The sequence below is a fragment of the Populus nigra genome, chromosome 2 (assembly GCF_951802175.1).
Source record: "Populus nigra chromosome 2, ddPopNigr1.1, whole genome shotgun sequence".
Classification (NCBI taxonomy): Eukaryota; Viridiplantae; Streptophyta; class Magnoliopsida; order Malpighiales; family Salicaceae; genus Populus; species Populus nigra.
Window position 1 is genome coordinate 36,144,687 of NC_084853.1, and position 23,249 is coordinate 36,167,935.

Consider the following 23,249-nt stretch of genomic DNA (forward strand, 5'->3'; position numbering starts at 1 on the left):
CAGTCTTCCCAAAACTTGAAGTGGTTATTTTCTCCTCAATCATCTATTAAATGTCAAATGCATCCCAGTAAAAATACAACCCCACCCTTTTCTCGTTACCTTTACAACTCTTTATAGCAAGAGCTGGACAAACATTAGACTGCTCCAATTCAAAGTGCTTTAAGTCGAGCAATCAGTAAGAGGGGCATATTGTGTAATATATATGGCGGTAAAGTAAACTTTCTGGATGATATTGCATACTCTGTAACTTGAGTTTTTATGCTACTTAGGTTAAAAAATATAAAAGATAAATATGCAAGTAAATATAGCCAACAGCCACTGAGTGGCAAGGGATGGTGGACAACTAGGGACCTAGGGTTTGAACTTTCAATTATCTTGATCTTGTCATCATGTGAAATACATATGTGTCCAAGAAGAAAAAGAAAAGGAAACAATAAAAGAAATCAGTGGCATGTATTCTACCAAACATTGTGTGGATCAGAAGACTCTTTTCTCTTTCCTCGCTGCTGCTTCTCTTCCAGTTTGTATACGATTAGCCCTCCAATCAGTCTGTTTTTCTTCTCATATAAAGAGCAAGTGAAATAATAATTAAAAAAAAAAAAAAGATAAATGAGTGGTCATTGAAAAAACGCAGAGACTACGATAATAAGAAATCCTCGGGTTATTAACAAAATTTCTAAAATATGACAACAAGAGGTGGAGCGGTGGGAGTTTCAAGCTTCCCGTCATCACCTTCATGTTTCAGGAAGAATGGCAGAGCCACCTCCTCTCCTCCACTCCATTTGGTATGCGTCTATTTCTGACATGCATGCAATTATTTATTCATTCCATGTCACATAAATCACACTTCCTTAATTGTCTGTTTAATCTATTTTATTTTAGCTCTTTAACATTTTGTATGGTCTGTGAGAATGAGAGCAGCAGATGGCCAGCAAGTTGGTATCATCGCGAAGAAGAATTACGTGCTCTGCTGTGCAGGAATCGTCCACTTCCACCGGTAAGCTGACATGTTCTTGGTTCATAGCAATAAGTCTAGTCGTGTTCAAGTGTCAGTTTTTAAAATTGTAAGTGAACCGTGTCAGTTGCTGCTGATGCAACGGAGGTAAAGCCAGTTGAAAAGAAGGCCCCAGCAAAACCCAAGAAAGCTCCTGCCAAGCCACTTGCTCAGCTGATGGAGGAGGATGTGATCCCTTCTCTGAAAGCTACTCTTGAGGCTCAAGATGATATCACTGAACTCGAGCTATCTTTCACAGACAACAGAGTAAGCATCCCATCTTGTTTCTTTGCAGTGTTTTTGCCTAAAATGTCATAAATGGATCCAACCTCTTAACAGCAATTAATCTTTCTATTGGTATATTAAAAATCCCAGTTGGAAGGCTCCTTTCTACAGAAGGGCACTCCTTATTCATTTTGGGCCTTCTTCCCTGATGGACTCACAGGTAACTTTTATTTGATGGCAGCTTGAGAGTTAAAACTATGGTATAGCCTGTCAATATTTCATCTTACAAGTAACAAAAACAACTGGCATCATTTCCTTGTTGGGGCAGGTCCAAAAGGGTTTTCTCTATCATCCTATGGTTCAGGAGTCAGCACAGTTGAGCCTTTTCTGATCGATGAGAAGAAAATTACTGAAAAACACATCGTGTTTTGGGTGGAAAAACGCTTGGCAGCTCAAGGAATCATTCCTGTGTGGAAAGGGTAGCCACTCACAAGTCACCTGATTAAAGTTTCTTCTATTCATTCGAGATGATGTAAGACAAACAAAATCACCAATTGTTTTGCATTTATGTTAAATAGCAAAGATGTTACATACCGTTATGTAAGGTAGAGACTGTTGATATCTAGTTGCATGAAGCCTGAAAAGAGAGAGAGAGAGAGAGAGAGAGAGAGAGAGAGTAATATATTGAGGAAGAAAAGAGTTCCCTGGGGATCAAGATCTCGGGAGCTTGTCGAAACAAGAGCGTGACAAAACGGTGACAGATCTTAAGGAAGCCAGTATTCCTGTAATGCCAGGTTAAACTAATGTAGCAAGAAGTTGACGTTGACCAATATGAAAATGCAATTTCCATTATTGCAACTTATAAATAGTGAAAGCTTGATAATCACAGTAAATTCCATGAAAATTCTCGAGGCTCGTCATGCAATCACTCGCACTTCCATGATTCCATCACATCATAACAGGACTACATATGCCAGATCATCCAACAAGCACACAAACATGCCCTGCATTTCGCTCTTGCATAAAGAGAACCTCAGTAACATTTGAACCGCACAGGGGCAATAGTATACATAAGTCATAAGTAGCACATTCTCACTTTCGCAAGGTCATGTCTACACAAAAGGACCATCGACTGTCTTCATAAATAACATCTCTAAATAAGTACCATGTTTTGGGTTTTAATAAACACCAAGAAATCATTACATGATTCCAGATCCAGAAATAGCATTTGCCTCGTGCAGTGATACGGTAGTGCTAGTTCTCATAACTGGCTTTGGCATTCTGAACTGCACGGTGAAGTTCACTTGCGAAGTCCATCTGTGGATTAGGAGCTCCAACACTGTTCACTGGAGACATTATCTGAAAAGCAATCCAATAGCAGATCACATGAGTGAGGGAGAGGGAGTGAGGGAGAGCGGGTGAGGGAGAGGGATTGACCTGATGAGGGAGTTTAAATTGTCCCCATGCTGGTGGGCTGCTTCCTGAATACATAACTGGTCTTTCTGAAAATGAAAAACAAGAAGAGAACAATATTGCTGGGGAACTAGGGATCAATAAACACACTACCCAATACATGATAGCACACATAGGCATTCTACATGGCCTTTCTGCCATCTATATAGATGCTTGCAAGGTTCTGGCAGAAATATATTTCATTGTTTTTGTTCCAATTGCAAAGAAAAGAATCGAGCACCATAGACAGGAGAGTGGAAAGGACTACCACATTACAAGAGAATCAAAACAAAACAAAAGCGCTGACATATCATACACCCAAACTAACAACAGCAACTAAAATCTAGAAGTAACGTTGCAAAAAAAAATCCACTTGACAAGAGGCAAAAATTTGTCCTTGTTGTGGCCTTATTGACAACTTTAACTATATCAGTATATCCAACCACTGAAAAGATACTGATGGATATCAGTAAGACATCAAAGTAATGTTGATAGCACCAGACACTGCCATTAAAACTTAAAAGTCCTGTACAATTCTGGTACCTAGAAGAAAACACTAGTGCTGGTTCAACCTATAAGATCAATATCATAGACATCAATAGAAAGAGGTGTTACAACACAACTCATTCTACTCCTTTTCTCTTCCATTTCCGAGCTCTCATTATCCATACAAACATCGATATGCTATAAGATCCGTCCAACATTCACAAAAATTAACATATGACATAATAAAGGTCCTCTTGACTTTACAATCAACATAAACATCATTTTATTAGAACTCTACCGGTCAAGGAACTTAGCATAAACAAAATGACATAAAAAATACAACTTTTACACAGGCAATGAAAAACACAACATCAAAAAGCTAACAAACAAGTATAATACCACTCACTCACCAGATAAATCTATCGATGTATCATTGTAGCTATGCATTATCGCTGCCCAACCTGCACTTGAAAACAAATATATGTATGTATGTATGTATGTACGTATGAAAAGCATGGAATAGAAAACAGATAGGTTATGAATAGCATTCAAAGTGCCTAAAATGAAAGGGGGCTTGAGCTTCACAGCTCAGCAGTTAACCTAGATTGGCGATGAAAATAAGCAACTAACTAAATAAATTTTTATTTTTATTCTTGAAAGGAACAGTAGTGGAGTGTGCATACGATCATTTAGAAGCTGAGAAGCCTCACTGCGACAGCATCCTTCTAATGGTATTAAAGTGTGGGGAGAGGAGTTGTCATTGAGGAGACTGCTGCTCCCTGCATCACCATGATGATCCGGGATATTATTTCTTGTATTAGCATGTGATTGTGGCTGCTGGTTCTTCTCTCCATCATTTTGATAAAGACTGTTACCTCTATCAAACCGATCTGCACCAGACCAAAATCCGAATTTCATTTTCAAGAATTTAAATTAAATTTAATTAATTAACTAAAAACGAGAAACTGACCTCCTGATTTGCGTCTATTGAGAGAACGGTTCCTGAAAAACAAACAAGCAAACAAAGAGGTTTTTGTGAGAAATAGAAGGGGATAAAAATTTAAAAGCTTAAAAAAAGGAGGCGGAGGCGTGCCTTTGATTGGGAGGAGCATAGCGCTTGACTGTTGTGGAATCTGGAGGAGGAGCAGTGGCAGCAGGTGTAGGGTTTTCCAGCATCTCTCCCTGTCTCTCTATCTCAGTCGATGAATCGGAGGCTTACCGCGACACCTTACCTGTGGGAAATCAGGTAGGATCCAGAGGTGTGCTGGTTTGTTTCCCACGCGCCTTTTCTGTCACTTTGCTTCCTAATTAATACTAGTATTATTTATTGTTACGCCACCAATTTGCTCGGAAGTCTTACTATTTTATTTCATTTTCATCCTCTTGTTTCACTCATTTTGACCTAACTCCTCTATAACTCTTTTTAACGAGCGTTAATTTTGCATTGGTCAGATTTTTCCTTAAATAAAAAAAAATTAAGTTAATGAAAAAAATATAAGAAAAATACAAGATTAAAATCATTAACTAATCGGGTTCAACAAGTTCGATTAATTTAATAATATAATTTTAAAGATACCATTATAAATAATGCAAATAAAAAAATAATAATTAATTATATTCGAGAAAGAAAAAAAGAAAAGTCCATCAAAGACCTACTATCGCTCAATAACTAGAAATAGTTTATCAAGATGGTTCAAACGTCATATGAAAGGTTTCATGTTGACATCAAGAAAAGTTGCATGTGTCATTAGAGCAATGAACTAGAAAACAAAAAAATTCAAATATCATGAGATGAGCATCTCATGCTTATATTTAATAATTTAATTAAATTAAATTAAAAACAAAATTTCTAAAAAAAAAGATAAATTAAACAGAGAACAATAAAAAAAGACATAGGATAACTCAGGTCATTATCAATATAAGTAAAAAATCATATAAAAAGAAAGAAAAAAAAAGAGTTCAATCTTCAATTAAATAAATGTTTAAGGATGAAACTAAAAAACATGAGTTTAAAACAAAAGGAAAAAAATAAGTAAACTCAAGTGAATTTTCTAAATTTAGGTTAATCTTTCAAACACACAACCTGTGAAATGTTAAACTCATAATTAATCAAGAAGCTCAATTTATAACAAATTAAATGTTGGAGTATGAAATAAAAAAAAATTGATTTAATAAAATTGCCAAGAAAAAAATAGCAATTAAAATAATGAGGATCAAATTAACAGAAAAAAAAAAATTAAAAAAGATAAGATTATAAAAAACACAATTTAAAAATCATCTCAAATAAAATAAATATTAATTAAAAGAATAAAGACCAAATCTGAAAGATAAAAAATTAAAAAAAAATAAATTTCATAAATTATCACAAATAAAATAAATAAAAATTAAAAAATTAATAATCAAATATAAAAAAATAACAAGATAAATGGCTGCTTTTATTTTTTGCAGTGTCGATGATGAAATAAGGAGATGAGAGGGAACGAATAAGAAAAAATGGGTCACGCACACCAAATTAGATGTTTAGAAAAAATCATGCTTAATTGTTTAGAAAAAAATTAAAAAAAAATGATAAAAAGCCTACATCCAAGTTTAGAAAGTTTTACTTTCAAAGGTGATTAAGTAACTTTAATATATTGAATATATGTGTAAAGATCTTACTGCTCAGTCCCATTGTATTCATAAATGATTTTTTGACAATTTGAAAAAGACTAATATACCCTTTCTGCAAGGCTTAATAATTTTGAAGTAAAAGAAAAAATTGTCACTTTACTATTATAATGTACAATAAATTTACTCTTGGTCTAAAGTGTTTGGGCTAAGCACTTGTAGTTTTTTTTTAATGGTAACCGATATTTTAACAAAATAATATAATTCTTTTTTTATTAATTTTAAGATATAATAAAAAAACTGGTCTATATATCCACGTAATGTTATGCATAAGATTTTAAGTTAATTTTTAACATAAGAAAAGATAGTGCTCGCATTATAAATATCATGAATTTTTTTATCTGAAAATTAAAAGCTAAATATCTAAGCTTAATAAAATAAATCGAAAAATATAGAAATTTATAAGTCAAAAAATACTTGTCAATGCTAATTAAAAACTAGAACGAGAAACTGATTTTTCTTGTTAGAAACAAACATACATGAAAATTTTTTATTTTAACTGTCATTTTATTTTATACATTTTTTACTTATCTTAGAGGCAATTTTAGGTCACCAAGTGTAAAAGATTTTTGTTTTTATAAATACATCATACAAATACAACTTATTTATCTAAGATCTAAGTAAAAAAAAAACATTAAAGATAAATTACAATAATTTCTTTTAAGTATTATGAAATTATAGAATCAATTCAAAAGATTAATTGCTAGTTGGAGAAAAACTAAGCTAAACAACTAAGAAAAATTGAAAAAGAGTATTAATTAAAATTTAAATTAAAAATAAAAGAAAATTCTTTAAAAAGAGACCACGCCTACGTGTCTGGTCAAAAATAAAATAGCCTAAGCTTGCATGTCTCTTTTATATGAACTCATTGACCATAAGTTCAGTTTTTTGTATTCGAAAACTTTCTCAATTAAAAATCTCAGGGACCCATAAAGAAAGAAAATGGCTACGAAAAGAAGCTGTGTTTGTGGATAGGCATAGCAGCGTAAAAATGTGTTCATAAGTGGTCTGAAACTATATATTTTCACTGAGCTATCAAGATTAGGTTATGATCAAAGCCTGACACGGCTTGCAAAACTTCACAACCTTCTAGACTGTCGAGCATAATTGGTTCAGCTTCATCACATGAGCTCCCTAGCCCAAGCCTGCCGTTCCTACCACAGCCCCAAACCCACACCTCTCCTTTAGACGTGACAGCGATGGAATGTACTCGACCTCCAGACACTAAGATAGCAGTTTCCCCTGCCAGTCCCTCAACCTCCATTGGGACATTCTCTGGCCCTGGCCTTCCAAGCTGGGAACTCTGGTTCCATCCCCATGAAACTATACTTGTGGCATCTCCTTTTCCCTCTGGTGATTTAGCTTGGCAAATTGCCAGAGAATGGCCGAGGCCTGATGCAATAGCCGAGGCCGGGAAGCTTATATCAACCGGAGAAAATCCCATGTCATGATTTGCCCTCCCCAGTTGTCCATATACATTGCTCCCCGAGCTTAATAGAGTGCCATCACCTGAAAATTGTACAGCTAAAATAAATAAGCAATGCACATTTAACACATTTTAACATTCACAACTATGTAATGTCATTACTCACGGCAAAGAACCAAAGAATGATCAAGCCCGCATGCAATGTCTACAACTTCAACTCCTTTTAATTCTTCTACTGAACAGGGATCCCAAACTATCGGCATGTCCTTTTCTTTCTCCATTCCTTCTAAAACCAGTCTTTCAGCAACTTCCACTGTTGATTGTGTGATTACTTCATGTTTAACTACATTCATACTGGAATCAAGTGGAGATGCCTCAACAAGACCACCCATCTTTCCTAACCTACCATCAGCCAGATAACCCCAGCCAAACAATTTTCCATCCACAGTCTGCGCGAGAGTGTGCCCCCAACCAAATGATACCTGTTGAAGAAAATTGAAATCAAGAAGCTTCCCATCTTTCGAATTAGATTGCTCGAAACATTCTGTAGTTATTATATCGACATGGGGTAGCCTTGCGCTGGTGCTACTCAAGAAAAATGAGAATTCATTCTACCTTAGCTATCTTTTCACCTTCAAGTGCTTCAACTTTAGAAGGCACCGAAGCTTCTGTTATGCCTTTGCCGAGACCAAGCTGTCCACGCTTAGACTTGCCCCAAACCCACAATGACCCATCATCTCCGATCGCTGCAGAGACAACACCAGATGCAAATGCAGCAGTGACTTGCACTTGATCCAACCCTTCTACTCTCTTCGGTTCATTCCATGTATCTCTGCTTATGATCAACCAACGTTCATACAATTATTTATTGGATCTTTTGTTCTCTGTTTTTTCAAATTAAAAACTGTGAAGTTGGGGAAATAAAACAAACAGTTGGCAGGCAATTTGTTTAATGAAAATGTGACCTGGGAGAAGGGAGGCCGCGGCCGAGCTGGACTTCGTGGTTGCGACCCCATGCCCAGAGCTGGCCATGAGAAGTGACGGCAAGTGAGTGGTAGTGTCCCGCGCTGACTGATGTGATATCAGAGGGAAGCCCAGTAACGGGGGTGGGCTCATAAGCATCCATACCGTGGCCTATCAGAGAAGTGGGCAGTCCCAGAGCTCCATGGCTCCCATCCCCAAAGCTCATCACTTCTGTACCGCTGCTCATCCATCTTGTTCTTGAGCTTCTTGCAATTAGATTCAGGAGTTTCTTCTCCTTTAACACTCTTCGAATTCGAAGCATCTCCTTGACTATCGTTCTCAGTTTATTGTGATTTAGGTCTTTGTTTAACTTGAAACCAAGGTTTTCAGTTCCATTGTTGCTTTGTCTTTGTTTAACTTAAACCAAAGTTTCTCAATTCCGTTGTTGGTGGTGTTTTGTTTTTTTGTTTTTTAATTGGAATGATCATTCGAGTTTATTAAAAGAAAAGCCGAAGCATGTCTATACTCTATACTTCATTGCTACAGTATTTTTTCATATTTAATTTTGCAATTAACATTAATAAATAGCTAGAAAGTTAAAGCATTCGGTATAACACTGTAACTTTTCTTACTAACTTTTTTTTTTCCTCGCTTTTTTGTGTTGCTTGAACCATAATTTCCAAACCCATTTAGGTAGAATACTCTATCCAAGACTCGAGTTATATATTTTAATTGGATTATTGAGTCATATCAGATTAATTTTATTTTTTTATAAAACAAAACATCATTGTTTTTGTTAAAAAAAAATAATTAACAAATTTTTGACCGAGTTTTTATCTTCTCTTTTTTTCTTAAACCTAGCCAGGTTCTGGTCTAGGGTTGGTTGGGTCCCAGATCAACTAGCCGGGTCAAATCGGGTTTTAAAATTTTGGCTTGAACATGTGGTTTTTTTTTCTTTTTTTGTTGCTATTAAATTTTTGTTTTTATTTTTTTAAAAAGAAATTTATCAATTTTATTTTTTAATATTAGGATAGTTGAAAATTTAGATTTGTAACTTCAATTTTTTTATAAAGTAAAATGACATCATTTTTGTTATAAAAAAAAACATCTTGATATTAGGTTGGTATTTGATTTCATAATTGTCTATTGTTGTTATCATATAGTAAAATAAAAAATTGTTTTGAAAAAAAAAACAAATTAGATTCCCAATGGAGTTCATAACCTAGTTCATAGATTTGACATGCTAACCCAAGTAACTTAATCACGAGTTTGACAAGTTTACCCATCGACCAGATATGAATTTTTGTTTCGTTTTAGGTCTTTTAATTTTTTTTATTCCTAAAGTCCATGATGTAGGTCATGAGAGGACTGAGATTAATCAAATCTGTCATTGTCTTAATATTTTTTAAAAAGTTGTTATCTTGATTTTTTCTTCAAAAAAAAAAAAAGCTAAGTCATGTTTTTACTAGTCATCAAGGTTGCATTTGAGCACCTAAAATCGATCAATTTAAGTCGAGCCAGCTCCTATACAGTTTAATTAGAAACTCAAGTTAAATAAATAGTTGATTCGGGAAATTTCAAAATTGACCTATCTAGTCAAGTTTAATAACACTGTTACAAAATTCTCCACACTCTTAATATTTTTTTACATTTAAACTAGTGTGTGTATAATTTAAATATTAATTCAATATATAAATTTCAATTCAAACATAAAAATAAATTAATTTAAAATTATGTCATTCAATTAGCAAGGCAAGTATCTAAATATAATTTTAAAATTTAAACATTTTTATTTAATAACTACTAGATTGTTGGTCTGCACTACTCTATGGATCAAGTCAATTTTTTTAATATGAAAAGAAACATTTAGACGTGGCTAAAATTTTTCTAGTAGAAAAAAAAATGAAAGTTGATTTAATAAGACTTGATCAACTCGAATTGTCAAAAAACAACCTAGATGACTGATAAAAATATAATTTGTCTGAAAAATTCAAGACAATATTATTTTTAAAAATATTGAGACAATAATATTGGATCAACCCGAGTTATGAGATCATGATAATCCCAAATAAAAAAATTAAAACAAATTATAAATTTCAATTCTCAATAAACCTATTGTTGAACGATGAAATTATAAAAAATTCAATCTAAAAATGGAAAAGATAAAACGACCTTAGTCTTCCTAAATGAATTCATAAAACCTATAACATGAGTCGTGAGACTAGAATAACTTCTTAGAAAACAAACCGAGACAAATGACAAAACCTAATTTATAATTAATCAAATGTTGAATGATGAAACTGAAAAAAAAATATTAAAAATAGACAAAAATAACGTAAGTCAACTGATTTAATTCGCTAAACCCAGATATAGATTATGAGATTGAGAAAACCACAAAAAAAAACTGTGGTAAATTATGAAGTTTAATCTCCAACAAGTGTTAAAAATGAAAGTAGAAAAAAAAAACATAGAATAAAAAATGAACAAAATGCATGAAAAAAACAAAACAAAACATTATTCACGAAATGAAACAGATGTAATGAAACTGAAACATCTCAGCTGAAATTTTGCCAAGAAATCTGTAATATACTGGGAATCAAAGGGAATTGAAATTTATTCAAGATTATTCTATTTATTAAAATAATACAAGATATACCGGTTATTCTGTCCCAAAAAAACACACGGAATGAACGATCTTTGTTGAAACTGAAAAGTGAAAAAGCAACATGAAACCAGCCTAAAATTGTAAATGGGCCTAGCTTCATGACTTGAGGCAAGCAATAACCCGGTTTTTCCGGCCCATGATTATGAACAAGACTTTTTTCAGTTTATTAAAAAAAGAAAAAGAAAAAAAAAACCGACAAGATATTGATAATCTAAGATTTTTGAGGATCCCGAGGGGGACCAAAAGAAAGGGCAATGGTGAAGAGGCAGCCATGTGGCAAAGGAGCTTCTCCACCATCCACACGCTACTGATGACAATATCCATTATCCAAGTAATCAATCCACGTGTGAGTTCCCTGTTGGACAACAAGATCCTAACCTAATCTAAAAGTTGGGCCACATCTCCTGTCAGCCATGATTTCAAGCCCACAAGTTGTGGTTTACCTTAATTTGGCCCTTATTCCCTCCCTTGTTTTTTGCTTGTTCTAGGCGAGAGCTGCAGTCTATCAGAGTCATACTTGTGTGGTCGTAGTGTGGCGCGCACACACAAAAACACAGAAAGAAGAAGAAGAAGAAGAAGAAGAAGGATAAGGGAAAGGGGGAGAAATGGCAGCACAAGCACTCGTGTCATCATCTCTTACCTCTTCAGTGGAGACTGCTAGGAAAGTGCTAGGAGCAAGACCAACCCAGTCACCATTCGTGTCCTCAAGGAAAAGCTCTTTTGTTGTTAGAGCAGCTTCTACTCCCCCTGTTAAGGTATGATCGATCTGCTTCTTTCCCTGATTTCATTTACAAATATTCAGTAGAGGCCAGTGCTGCTCACGTCGCAATTCTCAATTCTTCAGCAAGGAGACAGGCAGCTGTGGTTCGCATCGAAACAAAGCCTGTCTTACTTGGATGGCAGGTAAATCATGCATGGATATATATATATACACACAGAAGTGATCATTGAGTAAATTAATTAAGTCGGCATCTAATTCGCTTTTCCTCTTCGAAATTTCTACTCTATAGCCTTCCAGGTGACTTCGGATTCGACCCACTCGGACTTTCAGACCCTGAAGGCACAGGAGGTTTCATTGAGCCAAAATGGTTAGCCTACGGTGAGATCATTAACGGACGATATGCCATGTTGGGGGCGGTTGGTGCCATTGCACCAGAAATTCTTGGAAAGGCTGGCCTCATACCTCCGGAGACCGCCCTCCCTTGGTTCAGGACTGGTGTCATCCCACCGGCCGGGACATACAGCTACTGGGCAGATCCATACACGCTGTTTGTTTTCGAGATGGCACTCATGGGATTCGCAGAGCACAGGAGATTCCAGGACTGGGCAAAACCAGGTTCCATGGGCAAGCAGTATTTCCTGGGATTCGAGAAGTACTTGGGTGGGTCCGGAGAACCAGCCTACCCTGGCGGACCCTTGTTTAACCCCCTTGGATTTGGGAAAGACGAGAAGTCGTTGAAAGACTTGAAGTTGAAGGAGGTGAAGAATGGCAGGTTGGCTATGTTGGCCATCTTGGGTTACTTTGTGCAAGGTCTCGTGACCGGAGTCGGACCATACCAAAACCTCCTGGATCACCTGGCCGATCCTGTCCACAACAATATCTTGACCAGCCTTAAATTTCATTAGGGCTCATTCTTGCCTGTTTGGGGATAGGAATAGACCCCCCCCCCCCCCTGAACTCCTTTCCAGTCCTCTCCTACTCATTGTAACCATTGTGTGAAAAGCTCTTCTGTAATTCTCTGTAAGAAAATCTCCCTCTCTTGTTTCTCTTGAGATAATGAAGCAGCTTAATGGCCATTACAGGTATGTGCTCGGGTACACAGCAGCGATGGCACCTGTGATGAAGCTAGAGAATCGAACCAACTCACAAAATTGAAAAAAATAAAATAAATAAAAACCGTCGACGGGAAGCTTTCACCTGCTTTGCCCTTTTAAAAAAATCTAATGGGTAGAATCATTTTTATAATAATAGGAATATTTTTGTACTTTTAAACTGATTGGGATAGGATTGGTATTTTATTTTTTTGATGGCACAATAAGTTTATATCACTGCTCTTAAAATAAATAAATAAATTGAGGGTTACAGAATGTGTAGAGTTAAATAATCTATTTACCCTTATAATAAAAAAAATTTAACTAAAAGTGGATGGCTTTTTTATATCTTTCTTGTATATTAAAAAAAACCTAGCTACCCTGAAGTTTAAATTTTTACCCTTTGGTCAGACGTATTTTTACGTTAAGCTAATTTTTTTTTTGTAGTGATTAATGGGTTGGGGTGGGGGCAGTTTGGTCTTTTCATAAATCAAAAGTAATTAAAAAAACATTGATGTGCGCGTTGCTTTGCTGCATTCAAACGACGCATGCAAATGATTCTAGCAAAATTATTATTTCAGGGTGGCTTTTAGTTCATCTCAACGTTTTCTTTATGATCTGGTGTCGTATCAGAAATAATCTTTGATTTAGAGTTAATGACCATTTTTTTTTCTTTTTTGTTTTTTTTCTCTCTTTTTTGGTGTTTATGCCCGCCGAACAACTTTTCAAATCAATCACTAAACTTCTTCTTTTTTTTTCTAGTCTTTATTTTTTCAGTTGTTATTTGTTTTATTTGAAATAATTTCTAAATTTAAAATTTTATTTTGATTTCATCCTCATTCAATCTTTTGCTTTGTCAAATTTGATCCTTATTTTTTTAATTATTATTTATAGAATTTGAGAAATTTTTAGAATGATTTTTTTTTTATTTCACCCTCTATATATTATTTTTTTTCCTATTGGATTTTATCCTTATTTTTTTTTATTTTTTTCCCTTGCAAGATTTTTTAGATTGATATTTTCTTGTTTTATTTCATCCTTTAACATTTAATTGGTTTGAATTTAAACTTTTTGGTTAAAATCTTGTCTAGAATTTCATAGGTTGAAAGTTTTGGAAATTAACCTAACTTTATGAGATTCACTCGAGATTGCTTTGTTTTTTTTAATTTTGTTTTTAAGATGATGTTTGTTCAGTTTCATCTTTCAATATTTATTTAATTCAAGGTTGAACTCTATTTTTTTTCAACTTGCCACATCTTTTGTTTGTTTATTTATTTAATTGAGTTATCTCAGCTCTTTTTATTTATTGTTCTTTGTTAAATTTATTTTTTAAAATGAATTTTATTCTTGAATTAAATAGAATTAATTGATTGATTGAATATAGAAATATGCTCACTTCCTTTTGTTTTTTTCGGTTTTCTTTTCTAGGGTGTTCCTCTGATGACTCATGCACTTCTTTTGATGTCGTTGTGTAGCCTTTTGTAGTGAGGTTCAAACCGTCTTATCAAGCTTTTCGTTGGTGGGTGATGTTCACAGTAGAATAATGATGAGTCTTCAATGATTTTTTCTTTTTTTTTTCCTTTAGGGTATGATATTAACAACTCATGTGTTTTAGCTAATTGTTGCCAAATGTTTTATGTATATTTTATCTGTTATCGCTGTCTATAATTTAAATCAGATTATTACATTACTTAATTTTATTAAATTCAGTCAAGTTAATAACTCAAGTTTCGAGTTTTTCTTACTTTCTTAAAATACTATCGTTGCCTAAGGATCCCTTTTCTAAGTTAAAATTCTTTTGGTTGTGGCTGGTGTGGCAGGATTACCTATCTAGTTTAAAACTATAGACTATTGCATTTATACATTGAGGTCATCTAACTTCTGTACAAGCACCCATGCTTTTATATTAAAGGGTTAGTAACAAGTTCAAATTCGAACAGCTCTAATACATGGGAGCTTATGTGCAGGATTAAACGTAGATAGAACAACATAAACTAATATTTTGTACCTTTTGTGGCTAAAGGTTTGATTGTAACGAATTGCCCACAACCAAATAGATGCACCGTTCTTGAGAACATCTGCAGGGGAAGGTAAAGATAAATGTGTTAACTTTCTGGTTAACTTTTTCAAAATATCAAACATTCGGGTTGACTTTTTCGCTTCTAGTTTCCCCTTCCACCTAGGGTAAAAATATACTGTATGCGAGGCTTTTCTGCCTCTCGGCAAGTTCAACTATAACCACAAAAGAAAAGTCCATCACCCTACCCTGGGCCAGATTCAAATAGAGAACAAATGGTTAACAGTTCAATATATAATTTTTCCCAGTATGTGTATAGAAGCTCAAATCCTGTGTATGAGAAAGGAAGCAGCATTTCATACTCGTGGCCAATAACAAAATTATCGTTACAAATTCATCTCGGCATTGCATTAAAAATAGCATCTGCTAGCAGAACACACTGGCCATTAAATTGTTACAAAAGCACGATGGCCCTCAACTTCAGAATCACATCTTTTAACTTGTTATCGCCTATCTTCATGAGCTACACAGATCAAGGAAGAGCATCTCCTAAAATCAAGCTGCCTGAGCCGCTGGTTCATCTGCACTCAACGCCTCCTCCCTGAAAACTACACCAGTTAGAATACCAAACATAAAGGGGGGAAATTAGGTCTTTTCTGCAGGCTTTATGATTTTCTCATAACTAGCAGGTATTAATTCCTCAACTGCCATCAAACATAATGAGCCAAGGTACAAGAAAACAGTTGTACAATAGTGTTAACAAACCAGTATTAATTGTGAAGTCACGTTTATTTGCTGCTATTCAGAGACCATGCACCATATCTGTTACAGTGTAACATGGTTACATGCAGAATGCCACCAGGCTTTCTGAAAATGGCATCAAAGGTTCATACCAGGATAGGGATAGTTTCCCGTGGTCATCAAGGCTGAGTAAATTTATGGGCACAAAGATGGTTATTCCTTGCCTTTGGAATATTGAAATACCAAATAAGTTGCAAAGAGAGGAGAAGACATAATTGTTAAAAAAATCCTTATTCCCTAGTCACTAGATCTATGTTTTCTTCCAGGTGAAAAACATTCTATACCTTTGAATTCCCTCTCCAACTTCCATTCTGAAAAAGTTACCTATCTTCACAGGTGAGCCCACTTCCTTGGATAGATTGCTGAGCAGTGTCTGTGAGGCAGCATGTAAGACACTTTTTTTACAATTGCATTGTATAAATCATATGATGCACACACAAACAAGACACATATTCACATGCTTGCGCAGAGTGTTGTGTCTGTGTAAGTGAGAGGTAGAGAGAGTGTGCACAAACAAGACACATTCACACGCTTGTGCAGAGTGTGTGTGTGTGTGATGGAGAGAAAGATGGTGGCCTGGAATACCTTTACGTTCATTGTATCATTCATAACAAATTTTTGCTCCATCAAAACAACTTCCTCGTAGTATTTACGCAAACGGCCTTCCACCATTTTCTCTATGGCCATTTGAGACTTCCCTGTACTTTCTGCCTGACATATAAAAACCCATTATTAATAATTAAAATCTTTACATGGAAAAATAAATCAATTAGAAAACAGTTGTAAAGTACATTAACCTACCAAAAAATGAACAAAAAAAGTAGAGAACTTTTCAGCATAACCATTAGAACATCCTTCACAACAGAAGGATCTACATGTTAACATGCCTCAATCAATCTATATTGTACAGGTTACTGCATGTAGTTTGTCTATGTCATATTTAATCTAACATTGACTGACATGCATCTTTTTTACACAATAATATAATGATGCAGCAATATGACCAAAGAAAAATAGTAATAGAAATAGCATCTCCCACAGGAAGTTCCAAAATGAACGTTTTCTGATGCAAACCCAACTGAGATGAACCTTGAAATCAGCAGCACCAATTCCTTTGTATTTGTAGTTCCTTTAATGTCCAATCATCAGTGAAATCAATACTTTTCACAGCCCAAATCTATCCTTTTTTGTCAGAAAACCTCAACCCATATTTTTGTCATAACATAACCAATATTCATGCAATAACACTTAACTCCTAAGAAATGCATCATACCAAAAGATTTGATACTGCCCATGTCATCATCTTGATTTTATCAATTTCTCATTGGATTTTATATTTCATCATCTGCCTAGGATCCAATAGCATAATATCTTGCAGTACCCTGTTGCTTCAGTTTGGTGGATAGCATCACATATGCAACATCTAAAACCACAAACTAACCCTTCAAATGGAAAAGGTACAATCATCAAAGCAAAGATGCATCCACAAAGCTAAATTAGGTTATAAATGTCTTAGAGTAGCCCAAAAGAAAAAGGTCGGAACTACGATATAACAAGAAAATACTTCAGAAAGAGATCTTTGAAAGTTCAAAACAAATGACTAAAAGCAGGTATGAAAAATAGAACAAAGTAAGATGGGCTTCTCAGATCTAACATCATGGTTATCCAACAACAGAGAAATAGAACAAATCAAGATGGACTTCTAAGATCTACTGACAGAGCTAGCATGGATTCAAAAGTAACAATTTACCTGAGACTTAAGAATTTCACGTTCACTCTCTAATGCATCAGAGGAAACACCTTCCTTCGTCAAGAATAATGGTTTTGCTGCTACCAGATGCACAGCCAATTCTGATCCAACACGCTGGAGAGCCTCCAACGGAGAATTCCCATCTTCTATCTCAAGAGATAAAAGTCCCACAATACGGCCCAAACCTACATCCATGAACATAAGGTGGCGCAAGCCAAATGAGATTCTTCGGTATCCCTGACTCTCTAGCTCATATGAAATTTTGGAAATCATGGCATGTTCTGTTGAGCATTCTATGAGTATGGGCCAAGGGCGTGTGTGCTGTGTGTGCATGCAAGAATAAAATCTTCTTTGAAAAGAAAGGAAGGCACTTCCAAAATACTGTACCTGGTTGAGGACTAGTATGAAGGTAAGTGGAAAGAATACCGGGTGAAGGTGCAGACATCACAAAGCCCCTTCTGAGTCTTACATTCTCACCCATCATTGCAGCCACTTCTGTAATTGCATTTTGAACAGTTGTATCTCCACTTATTTTTGGATGTTCAAGATTTAACTTCAACTCCTGATTAGGATAAAATTATTCACTCATAACATCCAAGAAACCCAATTTCACTAACAGATCCTAATATGTTGGGGAACTCAAAACCTAATTTAAGTCAGATACCACAGTATGAGCTACTGAAAATTATCCCAGGAAAAGTAATTGTAAACAAAAAAGTATCATCTCACCTCCAGAGACTCGAGACCTACAGGATGGACCCCAGAGACCAGCTGAGAAGCATTTTCAACCAACAAAGCCTGCTTTGCTAAAGTTAAAGCCTGCATTATCACAATAACAGAATATGGTCCGGAACATTAACCATGGAGAACTTGGAGGCAACTTTAAATCCCCAAAGAAGGCTAGTACAACGAAAAGTGAAAAAAACTACAAACTAACCAAGTATTGGAAAATTTCATTTCTGGCAACAAAGTCAGTTTCACAATTAAGTTCAATAACAGCAGCCTTCCCCTCATTCTGAGCCAATGCAAGCAATCCTTCAGTGGCAACTCTACCCGCCTTTTTCATTGCCAAAACTTTCCCTCTTTTCCTCAAATCCGTCTGTGCCGCCTCTGCATGTACAGAAAAATTAATCCACCACATCCCAAATTCAAAACCACAAAAATTACGAAATAAAATAAAATAATTCCAATTTCTCTTTCATCCATTCTCTTACCAATATCCCAATTGCATTGGACAAGAGAAGCCTTGACATCTTTGATAGGAGCGCTAGTCCGTTCTCTCAATTGCTTAATGAGACTCATTTGGACTGCTGCAGCAGGAGGCGTTTGAGAGCAAAATCGCCGTGAAAGCACTCCAAATGCATATCTAAATGCAGTTTTGTCATCTGCAGACTGATAAATGGGAGTGGCAGTGGCTGCTGTAGAATATCTTTGTCCATAGCTAACACCCGGCCTGGTAGTTAGCATTCTTGAAAGAGGACCCTTAGCATTTCTACATAGAGCCATTTCTACAAAAACCTATACAGTCTTAATAACATGAAAATTCAAAAGAGAAAAACTATTTCAATTTCAAGAACAGAAAATATTAGAATAGCCCAAAAACCTGCCCACAAAATGAGTAGGGTTTTGCATATATATTAAATACATAAATAAATAAATAAATAAATTGAAGAAGGGAGTGGTGGCGCTGCTGATTCCACAAAATGAGTTTGAAGAGACTTTTTTTCTTCTTCTTAGTGTGTGTATATATATAAAAGACAGAAAAACTAACCTGAAACTAAAAAGTGCGGTCGAATCAAATGGAAAAGAGGATTGAAGAAGGGAGTGGTGGCGCTGATGATTCCACTCGATCGATTTTGTGTGTGTTTTTATGATTTCTGAACAGGAGAGGAGAGTAGAGGCCTTCTTTTCTGCTTTGGGCTGGGCCACTGCTTGTGTGTTTCGGGCTCAACTCTAATTGTGTAACCTCAGAACTCTCACCAGATATTGTTATTAGGTGCTGTAATCCAAAAAACAATAATTAACTTGAAGAAATTTTTATTTTAATTTTTGTAAGAGTGATTTTTAAATGTAAAAATAAATGGGGCAAGAATTATTACTGAATCATTTTATGAGCTACATTGCGAGTAGGGGCATTTTTTTAATATAAAGAAAAAAATTCAAACGTTACTAACATGTTTTTTAATAAGAATTTTTTTTCAATCAAAAACTCAAAATATAATGTACATTGAAAAATATTTGTTTAAAATATTTATAAGGTAATATATTGGATGATATTTTTTTTCAAATATTATAATGATAAAATACTAAATTGACCTGAATTAACTTGTCAAATTTACGATTTAAGTCATGAAAGTGTAATAGTTTTATAGAAAACAAATAAAAATAAATCATAAAGGTCAATTCCTAAAAATCCTAATGTTGAAAGAAAAAATTAAAAAAAAAATAGATTAAAAAAATGTCAAAAAATCCCTACCCGAGTGAACCTGGGTATCCTACCTTACTCCCAACTTGATTCATGAGATTGAATAACTTTATAAAAATCAAATAAAAAAATTATGAATCTCCATTTCCAACATATTCAATATTAAAGGTTGAAATAGAGAAGAGAAAAAAACTAAATCAATGATATTGAGATACTTTACAAAAAACAAATTAAAAAAATACGAAATTCAATTCTCAAACAACCTAATATTGAAATATAAAATTGAAAAAAACAATTAAATATATAAAAAAATAAGATTGATTTGTTGGAGGGTGAAATTGAAAAAACAATATTCAATTACAAAATGATCCAAAAAGAGAATCAAGTCAATCCGAATTAACTTATCAAACTCGTAATCCATGTTATTAGATTGAAATAACCTTATAGAGAACAAATCAGAAAAAATTATGAAGCCAAATTAGAAAATATATAATTAAAAAAGATAAAAATAAATAAATAAAGTCAACTCATGTCAACCTACAAAACTCGTGACCTGAGTCATGAGATAAGGATAATCCTATAGAAAGCAAATAAAAAAAACTTGAAGCCCAATTTCTAACTAACCTAATGTTGAATGATGAAATAAAAAAATAAAATTAGAAAAGGCAGTAATGATCCGAGTTAACCTTAATTAACATGTTAAACCCACAATCTAGGTCATAAAATTAAGATAAATTTATAGAAAACGAATAAAAAAATTATGAAGTTCCATCTCCAATAGATTTAATGTTGAAGATTGAAATCAAGAAAAAAAAAATGGATCCATGAGATTGATATATAACCCAAAAGAAAAGAAATTAAAAAAATTTTGAACCACAATTCACAAAACAACCTAATATTGAATGATAAAATTAAAAACAAAACTAAATTAAAAAATGGATGAAATTGAATAAGAAAAAACATGAAACATTATTCATGTAGTTACTGTGATTTAGTCATATTGTTTAGTATTTTGTTAACTAGATAAATGACTCGTACTATATTATGGGTTGACCCGATTTTTTTCCAACATAAAAAAACGATGTTAATGCAATGCAAGCATTCCTAAAAAAAATATTAGACTCGATTCATTGACTTAATTAAATTTAATAAGTTCGGCTAATTTAATAATATGAATGAAAAAAATACTACGACAATAAGTAAAAAGAAAACAAAAATTGGCAACAAAAAAAAAGTAAAAAAACCCGACTCGAGCCCATCCAAGTTAGCATGCCAAATATGCGACTTGGTGATGACACTGGATTAACCCCATTAAAAGTAAATTGAATAAAACCATGAAACTCAATTATCAAACAACCTAATGTTAAAGGGAAATATTGAAGAATTTTTTTTAAAAAAAACAACAAAAAAAACTTGAGTTAAACTAGGTTAACCCGTTAACCCAATAATCATAGGCTTATATTGGGATAACCCTATAGAAAGAAAAATAGAAAAAAGACACGAAGACCAATTTCTAATCAATCTAATGTTAAAGTATGAAATTGAAATAAAAAAATAAATTTTACAAAAAGCAAATGTTGAAAGATCTTATCTAATAATGAAGTAAAAATATTAAATGAGAACATGATAACCTATAGAAATTAAAAAAAATTAATAAAATTTAAAGCATAATTTATATCAAATAAAATATTAAAGGACAAAATTGCAGAAAAAAATATAATCTAAAAAAAATTGAAAAGACCCAACCTGAGCTTATCCAGGTTAGCATGCTATTAGTCTAGATACATACCAATCATCTAAGATTTTAATGATAAAAAATATGTGATTAACGTTGTATGACTATGTTGATAACAAAATATGTAATTGATGTTGTTTAATATATGTTTATGAATGGTATCGGATTTTAATGATAACGAAATATATGATTGATGTTATTTAATGTATGTTTATGCACATGTTTTACATTGACATCTTAAATTAGCATAAAAAAATGATGTTTTAATTGACTTTATTTGTTGCATTAATATGTTGAAAGAATACTAATTAAGTACCGTTTTGTGAATAATATTTTACATGAATAAGTGAAGTTTCATTAATATGTTACTTATATGTATTCATGTGCAAGTTAATATCTTTAATGAGCTATATCATTTTTTTTCTTTAACTTGATCAAATGATTTTTTGTGTTTTATTTATTTGATCACACTAAAAGTTCATTATATATTTTTTCAATAAAGTGATTTAGCAATACTTTTGAATAGTTGTACTTAACTTGATTTTATATTTAAAAGCCAAGTCATTTTAAACTTAATGTTTAACTGGTTTTATACTCAAAAGTTAAGTTGTTTTAAACTCAATATTTGACATGTTTTGCATTCAAGAATCAACTTGTCTTAAACTCATAACTTAACTTGATTTATCCCATATGCTTAAAGTTTATGATATTGTATTTGGATCTTTATGTTTTTGAATAATGAGATAATCATTTAATTATTTGAATACCTATAAGAAAAATGCTTGTTTAAAACATGCACTAATGCTTAAGTTTATATGAAATATGCATTAGTACTTAAGTTAAATGATGATTATATACAAAGTCAAGGTATGCTTATGAGCTAGGATAAGTAGTTCTATTTAATGAATATATATATATATATATATATATATATATATGTTATCCAAGCTTTGTGATGATTTAAACAGGCTTCGAGAGAATGGAATCATTCAAGGAAATTGTTATAACCTAATTTTAACCTATTTGCTATTAATTTATCTTTTAGAGGGGTTAAGAATTAGATATTAAAAGATCAGGTATTAATTTCGATTAAAGGTGTGATTTGTCAACTTGTGAAAAAACTAGGGACTATAGTGTGCATTTGCCCTTTTCTCCTGATCTTCAGTTTGAAAAAGATCATCAAAATATTTTCAGTTAACCCTTTTGATTTTAAATTTTAAACAAATTTAAATTTGAAAAAAAGATAGAGTTTGTGTTTGTTTGGAACTTTGAAACTCTCTACTATAAATACATATCTCATTATACAAAAAAGAGAGGGGGAACATATAAAAAAAAATAAAAAAGAGCATACACAAAAAAATCATGAGATTAGAGTGAAAACCCCCCAAAAAATAAAAAAGACCCAAAACCTTGTCTATTTTCTTCCTAAAAAAAACATAAAAGAAAAAAGACAAGACCAGTTGCCTTTCCTCCCCCCCTCGGTCAACCCCTCCTCACAGACCAAGACTCTTCCTCATTATGACCAACAAATAAAAACCCTAAGCCTTTTATTTGTTTTTCTCTCTTTTCAGCGCTACCTAGATTAGCTGCCTCTTTTCTCCCTCATTTTTGTTTTGAAACCAAAGCCACCAATGATGCCAAGCTCTCCTCCTCCTCCTCCTCCTCCTCATGCCAACCTCTCTTCTACAAGTAATAACTTTAGCTCCACCACCCACCAGCAGCTTAGTCATGAAATAATAGCTCACCCACCACAACCTTTCCCTTCATCGCACCTTCAATCGACTAAACCAGCACTGAACTACCACAAGCTCACACACGATCAAACCACCAC

General features: G+C 33.7%; 4 protein-coding genes and 1 pseudogene across 6 annotated transcripts; 2 read left to right on the forward strand and 3 right to left on the reverse strand.

Moving 5' to 3' along the window:
- The first annotated feature begins 460 nt into the window (after window positions 1-460).
- LOC133682515 (uncharacterized) lies at window positions 461-1,823 on the forward strand (annotated as a pseudogene).
- A 413-nt stretch (window positions 1,824-2,236) lies between these two features.
- LOC133682514 (uncharacterized) lies at window positions 2,237-4,471 on the reverse strand. The gene is made up of 6 exons (XM_062105875.1): window positions 4,251-4,471; window positions 4,128-4,159; window positions 3,841-4,047; window positions 3,568-3,618; window positions 2,657-2,721; window positions 2,237-2,578 (listed from the first exon to the last, which is right to left on the reverse strand). Exons 1-6 carry the CDS (start codon window positions 4,331-4,333, stop codon window positions 2,474-2,476), a joined length of 543 nt encoding a protein of 180 aa, XP_061961859.1. The 5' UTR covers window positions 4,334-4,471; the 3' UTR covers window positions 2,237-2,473.
- A 2,296-nt stretch (window positions 4,472-6,767) lies between these two features.
- Window positions 6,768-8,718, reverse strand: LOC133681979 (ultraviolet-B receptor UVR8). The gene is made up of 4 exons (XM_062105192.1): window positions 8,216-8,718; window positions 7,866-8,082; window positions 7,417-7,732; window positions 6,768-7,333 (listed from the first exon to the last, which is right to left on the reverse strand). Exons 1-4 carry the CDS (start codon window positions 8,533-8,535, stop codon window positions 6,849-6,851), a joined length of 1,338 nt encoding a protein of 445 aa, XP_061961176.1. The 5' UTR covers window positions 8,536-8,718; the 3' UTR covers window positions 6,768-6,848.
- Window positions 8,719-11,323: 2,605 nt separating this feature from the next.
- Window positions 11,324-12,684, forward strand: LOC133681938 (chlorophyll a-b binding protein 8, chloroplastic). The gene is made up of 3 exons (XM_062105145.1): window positions 11,324-11,633; window positions 11,723-11,781; window positions 11,889-12,684. Exons 1-3 carry the CDS (start codon window positions 11,484-11,486, stop codon window positions 12,502-12,504), a joined length of 825 nt encoding a protein of 274 aa, XP_061961129.1. The 5' UTR covers window positions 11,324-11,483; the 3' UTR covers window positions 12,505-12,684.
- A 2,358-nt stretch (window positions 12,685-15,042) lies between these two features.
- LOC133681937 (elongation factor Ts, mitochondrial) lies at window positions 15,043-19,180 on the reverse strand. 3 transcript variants are annotated; one of them, XM_062105143.1, is made up of 9 exons: window positions 19,030-19,180; window positions 18,473-18,766; window positions 18,196-18,368; window positions 17,988-18,077; window positions 17,646-17,820; window positions 17,259-17,443; window positions 16,094-16,219; window positions 15,793-15,881; window positions 15,043-15,308 (listed from the first exon to the last, which is right to left on the reverse strand). In XM_062105143.1, the coding sequence occupies exons 2-9, from the start codon at window positions 18,762-18,764 to the stop codon at window positions 15,263-15,265; spliced, it is 1,176 nt and encodes a 391-aa protein (XP_061961127.1). In that variant the 5' UTR covers window positions 18,765-18,766; window positions 19,030-19,180; the 3' UTR covers window positions 15,043-15,262. The 3 variants fall into 3 exon arrangements, 2 of the variants coding, with proteins under 2 accessions (XP_061961127.1, XP_061961128.1); XM_062105144.1 differs by having other exon boundaries at window positions 18,473-18,785; window positions 19,030-19,134; XR_009836586.1 differs by lacking the exon at window positions 15,043-15,308 and having other exon boundaries at window positions 16,094-16,215.
- Between the last annotated feature and the right edge of the window lie 4,069 nt (window positions 19,181-23,249).

What these genes read in the sequence shown, in the direction of transcription:
- LOC133681937 (XM_062105143.1), bottom strand. Translation starts at nt 18,764, where the DNA reads ATGGCTCTATGTAGAAATGCTAAGGGTCCTCTTTCAAGAATGCTAACT. An exon ending in ATGAAATTTTCCAATACTTG is followed by an intron (nt 18,078 to 18,195) that starts GTTAGTTTGTAG and finishes GTGATAATGCAG; the next exon opens with GCTTTAACTTTAGCAAAGCA. An exon ending in ATGATACAATGAACGTAAAG is followed by an intron (nt 15,882 to 16,093) that starts GTATTCCAGGCC and finishes GCTGCCTCACAG; the next exon opens with ACACTGCTCAGCAATCTATC.
- LOC133681979 (XM_062105192.1), bottom strand. Translation starts at nt 8,535, where the DNA reads ATGCTTCGAATTCGAAGAGTGTTAAAGGAGAAGAAACTCCTGAATCTA. An exon ending in CGCGGCCTCCCTTCTCCCAG is followed by an intron (nt 8,083 to 8,215) that starts GTCACATTTTCA and finishes GATCATAAGCAG; the next exon opens with AGATACATGGAATGAACCGA. An exon ending in AAGGTGAAAAGATAGCTAAG is followed by an intron (nt 7,733 to 7,865) that starts GTAGAATGAATT and finishes TTTCTTCAACAG; the next exon opens with GTATCATTTGGTTGGGGGCA.
- LOC133681938 (XM_062105145.1), top strand. Translation starts at nt 11,484, where the DNA reads ATGGCAGCACAAGCACTCGTGTCATCATCTCTTACCTCTTCAGTGGAG. An exon ending in CTTCTACTCCCCCTGTTAAG is followed by an intron (nt 11,634 to 11,722) that starts GTATGATCGATC and finishes TCAATTCTTCAG; the next exon opens with CAAGGAGACAGGCAGCTGTG. An exon ending in CTGTCTTACTTGGATGGCAG is followed by an intron (nt 11,782 to 11,888) that starts GTAAATCATGCA and finishes TCTACTCTATAG; the next exon opens with CCTTCCAGGTGACTTCGGAT.
- LOC133682514 (XM_062105875.1), bottom strand. Translation starts at nt 4,333, where the DNA reads ATGCTGGAAAACCCTACACCTGCTGCCACTGCTCCTCCTCCAGATTCC. An exon ending in CAATAGACGCAAATCAGGAG is followed by an intron (nt 4,048 to 4,127) that starts GTCAGTTTCTCG and finishes GGTCTGGTGCAG; the next exon opens with ATCGGTTTGATAGAGGTAAC. An exon ending in TACATCGATAGATTTATCTG is followed by an intron (nt 2,722 to 3,567) that starts GTGAGTGAGTGG and finishes TTTCATTTTCAG; the next exon opens with AAAGACCAGTTATGTATTCA.